Below are 16,271 nucleotides of genomic sequence, written 5' to 3' on the forward strand. Positions count from 1 at the left end.
AAGTGCCTCCTAAAAAAATTGTATAAATTGAAAATGTCTTGTTATTGCTCCCACGTTTTCGATTGTGTGCAGTGTTTTATAACTCTGGTCAATATGACAATATGGTATTATAAAATATTTTTGTTGGTTACGTACTTGTCATTTAACAACGACGTTTCGGAAGTTGCATCGTCGAAGAACGTGCCGTATGTGTCCTTTTCGCATATTGTTGTGTTAATGCCGTTTTCACTCATCGTAGAAAAAATGTATCTTAGGTAAAATGTAAATACTATAATAATATTATGCTGGAACGACTACCGACGGTTATTCGAGTGCACCGAAATGTAAATGACAACTATTTGACAACATGGTAAACGTCGGTATAAATAAAATCGACGTACAATATAATATGATGTTGTGATCACGAGTTAATTCGATAACACGCGGGAACTTTCGACTATGTAATAATATTATATCCACTAGTTATCGATATGAACTGTTAAGTACTCGAAACACGACACAAATAATATTATAGATAAAACTGCGGCCGCTAAAATACACAGAAATCAGAAGTTAAATTTACAATCTTACGAATGAAAATGCTGGTATTTGATCTAATGATTGATCTAGAATAACGAACTCTTTTACAACGGAAATAAGTATATATATATATACATGCATGTGTATATACACCTATACAACAAACGTCGACCATTGTTGTGATTGTGATTGTGTGTGTGCATGTAGATAATTGTCCATTTCAAAGGTCGACGTTTAAGATATCAAAATATACAGAGTGATCACTGATATGCATCAAATACGACTGAGACTATTTAACTTTTCCCTAAAGTATATACTATAATATTTATGGATGTCAAATTTTAATAAATTTATACTTGAAAATTAAAACGATGACGTATAGGTAGTAGGTACCTATTGATAAAATACTATATTGTTGAGGAAAACGTTATACAATAATTAAATTTTAGATCATTTACCTGCCTCGTTTTTACATAACAAATCTAATGTTTCATGCATTTTTAAAATAAAATCCTTTCAATCGGTCACATCTTCTATTAATTATCTGTATAATATAAGTATTAATAATAACCTGCAGTTACGCATTCTAGAAATAATATTTACTACATCTGTACCCACTCCCTAAATGTCACTACACTATAATCAACCATTTTATTGAGCAGGTGATTAGTTAAGTGTTAGGTTAGATGACTAAAACGATGAATAATTATTATAATTCACCCTGTATATGAAAAAAGTACTTCTTTACTTAACAACACTCCATATAATAAATGTACAATATAATTACATAAACCAACCTACATTTCGTTTAAAATAAAGCATTAAAGCCGCTTCTTTAGAATTTAATTATAAAATTATACTATTACATAATGATGCGAAACAATATTTGATTTCAGTGCATACACATATGCATTTATATTAAATAATACCAATAGTTTCAATTTAATCGATGAATCATTTGTAAAATAATCAGTATAGTGGAAACTATGAAAAATTATTATCGACGACAGCGCATAATATATGATGTAAATTATACAGTAAAAGAAATAATACAATAAAACGGGATGTAAAACGATTTTATACAAATATTATTATATATGTGCACCACTTGACGATTAATTAATCATTTTAGTGTTATCGCGAAATTTAAAACTGGTATAAATGTTTATTGAACAGAACTCAGTTGGACGTAATGTGTATACCAAACATTGTAGACCACATTATCGAAATTGTACAAGTTATAATTTGAAGAATATTTCTACGTAGGACGTAGGTATAATATTTATAAACATCACGTGGTAACTTTTCACAAGCTAAATCCATTCGTAACCAATCGTATGAAAACATATATTTTTTTAAAGACATAATGAAAACATCTTAACTCAAATAACAAAATAAACAACAAAATAATTCCAAATTTCAAAATATTAAATTTTTATTTAGGTTTGTATATTACACTAAAAATTAGGGCAAAACATATATTTTTCTTCACAGGTGTATAGAATATGTAATCTGTTTTCCTTGGATTTTTTGGTAGTTTTCTAGAAAGGAAATACAATTTTCCAAAATGATTGACAATCTAAAGTACCACGCTACCACTTCCACCTATATTCGTTTCTAACAGTAAACATCAAATGTGTAGAGAAATTATACTTCAATTGTATCATAAAAATTGTTGGCTACTCCCCTTAAAAAAATCCAGTGGGCTAACCTGATTCCTGCCCTGTTACTGAAATCCAGTTAAACTTTAAAATATTAGAAATATAAATAATGAATACAATCTTCTCTGCAGTTAATTGTTGTCAATTCTACTATTCCTACAAGCAGTTTACATTTTACTTCTTTAATCATATTAATTACTCTAAACTGGGTTTGTAAACATGGTATATTGTACACATAATTACATTAAAAATTAAACAATACAATAAAAATTAAATGTATTTTAAAGTGAGTCGCTTGAACGAGTATGCTGGATGTGACTATTGTAACTTAATCGTTCAAAAAACAATTCTTGTTCTAATATTATTTACTGTTTTATTCATTTTTTTTGGAAATTAATGTACCTACGAAATACCTTTCTTAAAATCTACAGAAATTCATTTGAAATTAGTTTAAAAATGCTGTTACAAAATTAAGTGATATAATTGTACAAGTATTGCATACCTAATTTATCATAGGCAGTCTCAATAATCATGAACTATCATAACTTGATGTCCGTTACTCTGTTGTCAATGTTAGAACAAATTGCGATAGAATCAAAACAAAATCAATGGAATCATAAATACTAGCATTAATGAGGTAAAATAAATATTGCAAATGTCATCTTCAGTATCTCTAGGTACTCTGACGATAATAGAAGCTAGATTCTTCAATTCTTTTAGTATGAATTATATAATATTATAGTATTAAAATATAGTTGTTTGGATTTATGTGACCATGAAGTCGCCATTCCACATTGTCCGATTTTCTCCAAACCTTCACCAATATTCGTTAAATAATTTGCAAATAAAATATATAATAATATAATATAATTACAAACAAGTTTTTATTATTTTGCAATATCTTTCTTGTTCTACAATTCATTTTATTATTGATATTTTCTTGTAACTACATTAACTTAAAATAACACCCACATAAAGTGATGCACTAGTTAGTCATCTCGAATACTTTTTTGTTTTGACGGATTTCCAATTATTTTATCGACTATAATTACCAATTCCAAGTAGACACTATTAATAGTCCTAATACTTTTATGTAATTAATTAAAATATAATATATTACAGGAAAATGTGATACGGGTACCAACAACTACTGGTATCTGTTATATAACATTTAAGACCAAGTGTAAAAATTAATTACACAACATGTAATAATTACTTAAACTATTTTAGTATTTAATATTTATACAGGTAACCGACACATTATGTGTAGCTAAAAAATATAATACTCAATATTAATTATTATTATTTTTGTTTATAACCTCAAATGCATGACAATCGACAATCGATAATTAGATCGAGATAACCTATAAGTTATCGGTGATCGGAGAAAACCAATAAGTTTCACATTATTAATATTTCTTTAATATACTAAAATATTATGATCTATTTTCAAGCTGTGCAGTTATACCGCAATACCTTATCAGTCCATAACTCCAATCGTCATAATTACGCCTGTTTATATTATTTTAATCGTGCCAAATATTAATTTACATACAAACTAGTCATTTTATGTTTTGAACTTATTTTTTGGCATTTAAGGAGGTTCCAGTGAGTCTTAGAGCTCCAAAAATCCAAGCTATAATTTTTATTTTTACACAGATATTCGCAATATTAATAATAACTGTGTTTTTTGATTATCAAAATTCAATATTTTAACGTATTTTAATGTTTTAAAATATTTTATATTAGATTAAAAATTAGTAACAACTGTTGTAGAATGATTTAATAATAATAATAATAATAATAATTAGGCACCACATTTAAAATTATTAATGCTTGTAGAATACCAATTAAAAAGAGGCTTTCCGCAACGTTTATAATATCGTATTACTTCCAAGTTCAAATTACTATCAATTTTGGGAAGAACCTTTACTCTGTACACGTTTAGAAGCGATCCAGGCGGCGACCAGTTTTCGTCAGCGACAGTCAGACGCTTTCCCCACATGTAGACTAGAGCTGTGGAAGCCACGCAGAGTATAGGTATTATGTAGAATACGCTAAAATAGTTTTTAAGTATGTGGTGCATCAACAATTTGTTAAGGCCGTTAGAGTACCTAGGTATTTATTATATTATTAATAATTGTCAGGTCTGAGATATTAATGCCCTAAAAGATGACAAGTGATTCAATGATACCTAGTTATGTTACCAACCAAAAAACTGCACCCGTGTGATGTTCTAGGGTACTACCGTAAAATGTCATCTACCAAAAACCGTGTATTTTATATAATAATTAATTACAATTTATTAAACTAAAACGTACTTAAGAGGACGTTATACCCGCATGTGTTGTCTCCGTCTTACAAGAGCGTAACATGTCAAATTTTATGTTCAGCAAATCAAGCTTAGCTCTGTTAGCTTAACAATTAGAGTGAATTGACTGCTCATTAAAATTAAAGGTAAGATTATAACAGAGGGCTTCTCGTGAGCTTTTTATTATATTTTAATTTTAAAGATAGTTATGAGTAAAATTTACAATTTTAAAATACTCATGAGTTTCTTTAAAATTAAAATATATACAAAGCAATCGAGAAGCCCTCTGTTATAATCTTACCTTTAATTTTAATAAGAGGTCAATTCGCTATAATTTTTAAGGTAACCGAGCTAAGTGTGATCTACTGAACGTAAAATGTAATATGTTATGCTCTTGTAACACAGAGACAGCACATGCGAGTATAACGTCCTCTTTGTATTGCTGATTATCATCATTGTCAAGTGTTTTTAAATGTTGTATATTGCTATATGTCATATAATGTTGTATTTACGTCATCCTAGAAAATGTATAAGTTACCGCTTACTATTTCGATGGATATTAACCAGTTATTGTGACGGATATTAAAGTAATTGTTTTTTATCTTAATCGCTCTAGTCACAAGTACTTTTCCATAATTAAATGAAATAAAAATATAAAATATAAATAAGAAAATTAGAGGTATGGAATATTTTCCAATATTTAGCATACTACACCGACAAAGTAGCGGTAAGATAATAACATACTATACAAGTACTAATATTTTTTTTTTAATATTTAACAAGATATACAAATAATTTAAGATCAATTAGTTTTATATGAGTAATATATAAAAAAGAGAAAAGTAGTTTGAAAATATGATATATTATTCGTTTTTACTTTTTACTGTTACATGTTGAACGTATTGTATAAGTATTTATTTGTGTATTTAAATACAAAGGAAAAAATAATACCAAGAAAGTAAATAATAATCACTCAATTTCATAATTAGTTCAAACATTTTATGTATCTCATATAGAGTTGCCATTTTTAGCGGGCAATGAAGTGCACTGGATTAGCTAGTACCTAATAAAGTAATAAATAAATGCCATGCTAACTGTGAAAAGAAATAGTCGAACGGGGATAATGATTGTTATCATGTGGGAGATTTTTTACAGTTAACGTGGACTTACAGGCAGAATATCACTCGTCCACTATCCTCGATCTAGTCTGAGACCATTTAAATTTCAAATATTCATTAATAGATTGTTAAAAAATATATACAAGACATTGTCAACTAAACAAGCAAACGAGTTAACGCTTTTTACTATTATCAAGTCCAAACGCATAATTTGATATACCCAATAGAAATTAGTTGAATGGTTATTTAAATAATATGAGTTTTGTGTGGATCGAAGAAAAAAATATTTGTTTAAAAACGATGGGAATTTTTTACTGCAGCAACATTTATGGGTCAGATTACCTATAGTTTTTATGAACGAACATAATAAATGGTTTTTGAGAAATTCGATTAATAATAGAAGACAGAGAGAACTATATTGCAACTTAGGAGTTAGGAATGTCAAAATAAAATAATTTATCAAGATTTTCGAATATAATTACGAAAAACAATGATCTTGGCATTCAACAATATTTGATTTCAAATGGTACAAACGACTGACTGAGTAGCCAATTAATAATTAAATTAAAACTAAATATTTTAATTAAATGTAAATATTATATCAATCGATTTTTTTTAATTTAAATAAATTAATGGTAAATTGATACATCAAAATACAACATAAAACGATTTTAAGTTATATATGTGATTGTTACCATTAAATAAACTTTTTTAGTATTACTCAAATAAGTACTAAAATATTAAATTATAAAAAAATAAAATTTGTCGACTTCAGTTATGGACTTCTGGTTACACTAAGAATAATTAAGAACCGAAAGTAGTAAGAGGACAATTATTGAATATTATAATCATCAGTTAAAGAAATGCACTGCGCCGCGCCGTTTATTTATGTTCTTGAATATAACATTCGTGCATGAATGCATTTTTCTAGTCTATACTATGGGCGTACAAATTAAATAACTTCAATAATATAGAAAACTATATTGTTTACCTAGATAGTACATTAATACCTATCGACGAATCATTTTTAATAAAAACGTTTCACCATATGTAAAACAATTATAAATAAAATAAAAAAGGGAATAGAAATTTCAATTTTTTTATTTATTTAACTCAAGAAAAGATTTAGGTATAGCACTTTTTCTTTCTATTTTTACTAGCCCATTTTTTTGCAGCCCAATCCATAACTATGGAAAAACTCTTATCGGTGGAATAGTGTTTGAGTTTTTGTGTTCAAAATGTAATACATCTAATTGTAATATAAATATATAAAAAAAATTGGTGATACTCTGATGTGCATTAGGTGTTTAGAAGAGTCACTATAATAGTATAATGTATGTGTTAAATTTGAATTCAATGTTGGAAAAAGCATTATATAGGAAAAGAAGATGGCCTATATAATTATATGTATTTTTTCGTCCTAAAACAAAATAAGAAAATCGTTGTATGAGAATTTAATAATCTATGGGTGAATATCCAATGTCAAACTTCAAACGCTCGTAAAAATTAATTTGACTTTCCACTAAACTTTTTTTTTTTGTTAAATGTAGGAAAACTTGAGGGGAACTCGCATAGAAATTTCAAATCTTAGTTATACATATAAAAGTTTTTATGAATTTTAACTCAAAAAAATTTGCCAAGTTTCATAATTTTGATGAATTTTGTAAAAATATTAACTCCAGAAGAGCTCATAAAAAAATTATTGAGAACTTAAACACAACTTTTTTTACTAGTAATTTCTACTAACAACGACTTATGAAGAAAATTGTATTGCATTTTCAAGTGTTTTGACCGATCGATAATTTTCTTTTGCCTATAAATAATTAAAAAATAATCTGTGAACAGAAATTGCTAATATAAACATTTTGTGAAAAATGCATGTATCTTCCATTAACTCTATAGAGTTACACTAAAAATCGAATTAATCAAACATTAACTGGATTTGAGAAAAAATTTCAGCTTTCCTTAATTTTTTGTTTGTTCTTCCTGACGCTTTTGACCCCCCCCCCCCCCAGAAAAGTTTCTGTTGAAGAAAATCTAAGGATTTTTATCTTCGCAAAAGGTGATGAGAGACACAAAAAAACACATACCATTGTAAAATAAATACATTCATCGCTTCGCTCAGAATTTTTAACGGATAAATAAATAAGCAATAAAAACAAAAAAATTAAATACGGAAGTATATTATTATATGTATAATAAAAAACTAATACATAACAGTTTTTTGTTCACAATTTCAAATAGTGCGATGATCATGAGAGGTACAAAGAGAATTTATGGTTTATTTGCTTCTGTTTTTAGTAACTATAGTTTGACGATTTTTCAGGTATGATTATACGACGGGTAATTCTGAGCATACTGCAGTGTATAGCGAATAAATATGTTACATTTCTCTGTCCTTACTGCTGGTAAAAATATTTTTTTATTTAAATTTCATATTTATATGATTTGGGATTGAACAAATTATATTTATTCACACAATAGGTAATTATGTGATATAGTTGTGAATATTAAATACAAGTTAACTATTTTATATTCTAAATTTAATATTGTCTCTGATTTAAAAGTTTTAGGCTTATTTGTTATTTTGTATATTTTTGTGCATTCAATATTGTATTATTTATATAGTGTTTGACTATACCCCTCCCCCCCCCCCATGCTAGTATATGACATATTAGAACATTGATTGTACGCCATAGCAAAGTAAATTACCCGAAGGAAATGTAAATTAATTGGTTTTCCAGATGTCAAGAATAAGTGGGTTCATTTTCTTAATTTACTGATAGCATTACTAGAGAAGATTTCCCATTTTAAAAGTTGGTCGATTACAATACCTATATAATGGTATATAGATATTTTGTGTTGGTTTTGTTATTAATTGGAAAACTTAAGTATTTTTTTCATACATTCATATTTTAATAAATTTGAGGTTGTTTTTTTTTTTTTTTTGTTTTGTTTTTTGTTAGGTTTTGTTAATTTATTGCGAGTGAAAATAATAAAGTTCGTTTTATTGTAGTTTAGTTTTAAATTGTGTGTTAAGAATCTCGAACCAGTTACCGATTAGTAATTATTTTTTCTTCGATAAAACCATTTTTAATTTCGACTAGGTACTTTCGATTATGAAGATATAAGCTAAATAACGAAAAAGCTTTGTCAATTATTCGTATTGATGAGAGAATACTTACTAGCGTATTATGTGAATTGCTATCAGAGCCATGCTGGGATGCATACATTCTTCGATCCAGGAACGGATTGGGCAATCGGGAAATTGGGAAATTCCCAATGGTATTAACTAGTTAACGGGGTCGCTGGGTGCACTACCAAACTCAAAAACTATAGCAAATCTACAAAATAAGATATAGACGGTTTTTTTGTTACCTATTGGTATCATGTAATCTTTTCCCACAGCAAAAATTTTAATTTGCCAAATAACAAACTAGAAAGCAATAGGCCAATATAAGTAATAAATATTACTATGATGTCTATTACAGTATAACACAAACTGAATAATACCTAAATAATAAGTAATAAACCTGGATTATGATAACTTTTACTTCTGTTTTGGAACATGATAGAGATAGACGATGATTTACATACTTAAAATGTGTTTCAATAACATACGAATCTATAGTAATGATTCTATACAGCTAATTTGTTATCATTTTTTTTTTGTTTTTATATAATTTTTGGGACTTTTATAGTCATTTTTTTTAACAATGGAGAGAAACTAATTGTTTGTCATTATTCTATTTTTATATTTTCTACTTATCAAATAATTTAATTTTACCTAATATTACTAAAATTATTTTAAACAAAATTTGCAATTGTTTTCTAGATAATATCAGTTTTGAAGTTCAGATTTATATCACGCATGTTTATACATTTAAATTTTAAATTTTTTAATTGATAATTAACTTTAATAGTTTTATGAACGTTGTTACTTGTTATGTATTTGGGAGTCATTACTCATTAACAAAATATACAATTTTGGTTTAGCCATAGTTTAACCATAGGTTTATTAGGACATCAACATCCGGCCCTGATAGCTAAATTATAACAATAAACAATCAAAAAATCCTAGTCTGTGAACAGTAAAACCTAAAATACATTTCTTTTATTTGTAAAGGTCGATTGTATTACTCTTTAAGATTTCATGATTAAATTATTAACCAGTTGATTTTATACTAATATGTATTATTGTATTATAAATATTGTCTATTTCTACTGGTAAGATATTATACCATGTAAGTAAATATTACTCGTAATATTGTAGTATTTTTCAAATAGTATCAACGTATTTTGTTATACAATTTTAATAATTTAAGTACCACTGTGGACACCATATGCTTAAAAGTAATACAATTGTATACATCGAACCTTTGAACAATCAATTTATTTCCATAGTTAATATGTATTATAAATATTTAAATCCTTATAGGTAATTTAAAAAGTATTATAATAATGCCAAATAGTTTATTGCAAAATATTTTTAAATTATTTTATAAATTATAATTTTTTTTTTAAATGCTAACAAAGATAATGAAACTGAAAACTATAATAACCAACCAAACCCAATGTGATGAACAATATTATCAACAAATCATAATTTTAATAACTTCATTTGTATTTCATCATAACAAGAAAATTCTCAAAAGTTTGAAAAAATCAGATTTATAATTTATAGTAAAATATACTTTAATAGAATTTTTAATGCAACTCAACAGTTTCTATTCAACACATGTAGTAAGTTCAATAAATATTGCTTTTAGATGATTATTTAACCATGTGTATATTTTACTCGACCATTTAAGTACATGTTGTTCTTACAAACGCGATACATATAATTTTTACTGTTTACACGTGAGCAATTATATAATGAAATAATAATAAGGTATCGTGAGAGGATCATGACGTCCAAAATCACTTTATATAGAGGCGGGGGCTTAGAGGTTTCACCTCTGTGAAAAATAAAATCTGGTAAAGACGAAAAAGACTTACCGCAAGTCGGGTCGATATCCCTCTCGGTCGCTGTCCATAAGACTGAAAACGCACAAATCGTACGAATCTTATTAAGTTTAATGGATTAGAAATATATTTCATTAAATATATATACAATTACAATGCATAATATTAGGTAATTAATAGCGACAACCGCGACGTGGTGTTCTTTAGAATGGAGATACTAAATGGCGTACCTATACACACTATCACTCTATAGTAGGTACTAAATGCTTATTACTGTTATAACTTATAAGTGATACGTACCTAAGTGTCTTTTTACTATACAGCGATATTAATTTATTGAACGTTATTGCTCATTATTGTTGCACCATAAAACGGCAACACGTATATAAAAAATCCATTGCAACAAGTAAGCAAATAGTTTTTTTTTTCCGTGCGATATAATATGTCACACATATTATAAACATAGGTACGCGCTTATCCATCATCCGTGCACCTATGATATAATAACTTACATGTGCATTGAAATTCGAGCACTATAGACAAAACACAAGCCGAATTCATCGTCGATCGGCATCCTACATATTTATAGTAAAATCGATATCAAATTTTCAGAATACTGCACGGGGTGGAAAACATTTCGTTTTGTCAATGAAAGTTATCTGGATGCTCAGTCGGGAAAAGTTGCAGAAAATTCAATGTCAATTTTTTAATCAACTCTAACTCAACATATTATGTCTATGATAAAAAAAAATGTCCACGCAAACGCGCATTTACAATATACACAAGTAGATATGACAGTCAAGTCAAGTGTACAGAATGATTTTTTTAGTTTGTATCGTTCACTAAGCAAAATTGATGGGTCCAGTGCAACAACAGGGTAAGTCTACTTTTCAGAATTGTTCAGGCAGTTCAGGGCGACCATTACATTTGATTTTCATATTTGTCACTATTTAAAATCGTGTTGGTTGTTGAGGTTGCAGTTGTACCAATATAAAGATATCCCTTCCATGAAATAGTCACATTCGAAAATATTGCGATAAATATATATAATGAATAATGATAATATAAATATTTAGCCATGGTAGCAATGAGCCCTTTAATTATTCCAATACCACAGGAAAATAAAAACCATGGACAGTGACGTGGATACGGCCGCACGGAAGTTTAAAACACACCACCAGTATACGAAAAAAAAATGTTAAAATGTATGATTATTTTATAAATAATATATTAATATGTAATATGTATATTGTATACCTAATGTATATGTGATAAATTTGGTGAGCAAAGGAATGTCAAATCTTTTATCAAAATCCAGTAATAAATAATCATAGACCTTATCCTACTAAACAAGCAATGAGTGTATAGAAAGCGACAAAAGATAGAGGGAGCTTTTTGTTTACTCGTACGCATAGACCTTATACTACAGACTACTATGGTTCAATGTCTTATAATTTCCAAAGCTATTTTGGATCAATTAATGTTTCAAATTTCTAACGCCAAGGAAGCTAAGGAACAGAGATATAAGGATGAAAAACTTAAGTTCATACAGTGAATAGTGATACACATCATGCTGTTTTAACTTCACCTGGCGCACCTACATATGATTAAATTACTCAAATAAGACAAGTCATAACTCATATAACTTCGTATACTCCTAATGAAAATATGTTAATTGTAGCACAAATTCTAGAAGTCCAAATGAAATATAAAATAAAAACCATATAGGTATCTACATAAGAATCATAGGAAAATTTCGAAAAAGTATGTTCTTAAAAGTTACGACTTAATATTATCTCTTTATTATATTTCCTGAGAAATTGCCAGTTAAAAGAATCACCCAGTAAATTGTAGAATGATTTATTTTAACATTTTATTCTTACCAACATCATGCGTGAAATAACTTTACTTTTGTCATTGACTTGATAAAAATAAATTTAAGTATGGATAGGTACCGACTTAATGACAAACAATTATTTTACCGTACATATATTATTATATATCTAAACGTAAAATTTAACGAATTTTAAAATTATAGCTTTATTTGAAAAGAACGAGCAGGTACCAAGTATATAGAACAATATTACCAAATCAATCAGAGTTATTCAGTACACTTTTAAACACACGTAATTGCCCAATAATACCCATGGTATGGTCAATTGTATGGCAACCTTGAATGTTTAATACTAGATACCTATTTAATAAATTAATCACAAGCTTCAGAAATATTTTAATTCATTTTGCATCATTATTTTTTACTTTACACCTATATTTTTATATTTATTCAATGAAAACTGGACAATATTTTTCCTCGTCTTTCATTATATTTTTTCTTTTATAATAGCATTGTGTAATTTTTTAGCTCGATCATACAACAATAAAATGTGATATTCTGGGAAACACGTAGCAGTAAATAACCGAATTCCTGTAAAAATATTTGTTATTTACATAAAAAATTATTAAGTACCTATAGGTATAAAATACATATTTTTTAATTTATAGAGTTTTGGCATTTTGTTGAATGGTATTTATAACAATACGTTCAACTTAAATAGAAAAAAATACAAAATAATAATTTATTCATTTATTTTTTGCTTTACGGCGGACCGGGCTTAAACAACAATAATATTAAAACAGTGAAACAAAACAAATTACCTAAACATATAGGTATCAGCTATAAGGTTATTAATGACGATAATTGAGATGTTGCATGTAAAGACATAATACGTAATACATATTTTAAGGGGAGCTTTTATAATATCTTAGACCCCGGGAAAAATTTCTAAATACCTGCAGTAGTTTGCTCCACCACAAATAACATCTACCTACTTTTAAAGTTTCAAATCGTGTTTTTTTACGGTTACAAGGAAATCGAATAATTTTTTTAACTACAAATGTATTTCTACGGTTAATATATTGTATAAACCGTGCATGACAGAGCGCGACATTCTACTGCAGTACACTGTACAGTAGCCAGTACATATAGCCAGTAACCATACCTACATGGCTATATATTACGACAACAGTGATATTTTATGCCTGTTGTATACACACCCTACTCTATGACTCTATCAAACCATGCAACAATAAAAGCTCAACCATTATTATTATTATTAAAAACATATTTTGTTTTACTTCAATCAGTTCGTAAACAATTAAATCTGTACATTTATAATTGCTCTGCAATAGGCCACGTGCGTATTTCATCGTGTATACCTACTGCAGAAACTATAATACATAGTACATACATTACATAATTACATAGCTTTATATATTTAGTATACATTCATAACTTATATGGTATATTATAGTCTCTACTCTTTATCTTCGACATACAGTTAATATTTTCAAATAAATTAATTCATTTAATGAATTGTGTATACGATTAAATACATTTTCATACCTATATGACTAAATATTTGTTTTATGTTTTACCAGCATTCATTATGAAATCTCATCAGTAGCAGCACTTATCTATTTTCTTTATACCTCCAACCCTCCGTAGAGACATTTAACAGTAATTTGTGTATTGATTGTATAGGTGGAGCCTACTAGTTCTATTAAGACCTTCCAAACTGGGTATTACAATTCATAAGAAATTTCGAAATTGTTTTCCAAAGGATCCAACTAGGAAAGGGATGGAAAATAGTTTTTAAAGTGACGTTTATGTTACTAAGAATTTAAAAGAGAAGAAGTTTAGAAATGAATTAAAACCTTCCATCCTTCACAATTCATGTAAATGACCTTAATAAAAAAAATTTTGAAATTGAAAATGTGTAGTTCTTACTCACTCAATTTTGGTTTTTACTGTTATTACTTATTAGTAAGGTAAGAAAATAAGAAATTTATAAATAGATTCATAAAATGCAGATATTTTAACAATACTGAAAACCATTCAAAAATATCGGTTAGATTTCAACTGACACAGTTTTGACAAAGATAACCGCGGGTGAGTATCTAATTTATTATATACATTTTTATTATTATTATTATTATTTATTTATTCATTATAAATTATTTTGTTCAGATTTAAACGGTTCATAACTAAATAAGTAATCAGTAATAACGAGCATTGATTGGGTACTTTCCCACTCACCACAGTTCAGTAAAAGAAACAAGGCCATTCAATTTTTGAAATGAATATAACACTATAATATTTCTTTTTGTAATGTTATGTTTAATTAAACTTAGGACTATTTAATTTAAAGCGTTATTATTAGTATTTATCTCAATTATTTTCAAATATATTATAGGATCTATTCAGAAGCAGAGCTTAATAGTTCAAGCGATACTGTATTAAAATTTAAATACTTACTTTAAATGATTGGAATGGCCAAATATACCTTTAATAATAAATGTATAACCATAACTATTATTTTTTATTTACCTTAAAATGCTTCAAATATAATAATAAACCTATCTAAATATAAATATAAATAAATATATTGTACATATAAATTACAGGATTGAAAGCGCTTAATATTGACTTGTTAATTATAATCAACTAAATTTTATCCAATTGATTATTATTTAATTTAAAAACAAATCTGTTATAATAATACAATATTGTTAATTTTAGGAGCTTCCTTTAAGTATATTCACTGTGAATATGTGTTATTTGTAGGTTTGTTTTTTGCCATGGACAAGCAGATGACATTTTTTTAAAAGCAGGAGAAACCAAAAAAAATTTAATTCCGATGTTGTTGGATTTGGTTCAAAGTTAACAAAACGTCAAATTATTATTTTAAAGTCTCATTTTTCGAGTCAATGAATAAAATATTAGACATTATCAATAAATTCCTTGATAGTACTTTAGCGGGCAATGCAATCCGAATACCAGACAAAAATATTGCGATGAGATTCATTAGAAATGCAATAAGAACAGCAACTGACCCGAACAAACCAATACTTATTCCACAGTTTCCAATAACCGATTTGAAAACACTGTTAATAACAACAAAAAATTAATACAACTTATGTAAAAAAGGATTAAGGAAAAAGGGCGAGAACTCAAATAAGAAATGAATAATAAATTGACTAGAAATGTATTCTTAAAATCACCATGGACAACGACAAAATACTCGTTTGGTATATCAATAGCGTATTAAAAAAAACCCTCAAATCATACACACAAAAATGTATTTTTTGAAAAAATAAACAAATTACCGGACCATATACGATATACATATATATTGTAGGATATATATAGCTGAGGCACTCACACAGACTCCACAGCACTTTATCCAGTCTTAGTAATATTAATAACGATAATGTTATCATTAATAAAATAATCTACTTGACTAATAAATTTAACAATAACATAATCTTTTCATGGATTCTCGGACACTGCAGAATAACTGGTAGGTAATTAAAGAACGGACATACTTACAAGAAAAAAGCCAATTATCCACATCAACGAACTCTCTGGAATATAAAATCTGACAAAGATATAAAAAAAAGATCCACAACCGAGTTAAAAATAAAAGGAAAAACAAATGACTAAAAATGAATACTAAATTAAAAGAAATAAAAAGAACAGAAAAATGGAATAACCCAATGTATCTCAAAAGAAGAGACGAAGTTGTATTAAATCGCCTCAAAATAGGTCATACACACACATACATAGCCATCGAATGAAAAAAGAGCCACAAAGAACATGTCTTACATGCGGATATCCAACTTCAATCAAACATTTCA

At 27.4% G+C, this 16,271-nt stretch overlaps 1 protein-coding gene across 2 annotated transcripts in view; it reads right to left on the reverse strand.

The window, feature by feature from the left end:
* LOC111027164 (solute carrier family 26 member 10) overlaps window positions 1-16,271 on the reverse strand; it is a 58,478-nt gene that overhangs the window by 33,571 nt on the left and 8,636 nt on the right. Inside the window, exon 1 of one of the 2 annotated variants that reach the window (XM_022305397.1) lies at window positions 136-653. The exons of the other annotated variant lie outside the window; for it this stretch is intronic. Coding sequence (XP_022161089.1) covers window positions 136-233 — 98 coding nt within the window. The 5' untranslated portion in view covers window positions 234-653. Of the gene's footprint in view, window positions 1-135; window positions 654-16,271 lie in introns of those variants that run through there. 2 annotated transcript variants of the gene reach the window in all.

This window comes from Myzus persicae, unplaced genomic scaffold (assembly GCF_001856785.1).
Source record: "Myzus persicae strain clone G006 unplaced genomic scaffold, MPER_G0061.0, whole genome shotgun sequence".
Lineage (NCBI taxonomy): Eukaryota > Metazoa > Arthropoda > Insecta > Hemiptera > Aphididae > Myzus > Myzus persicae.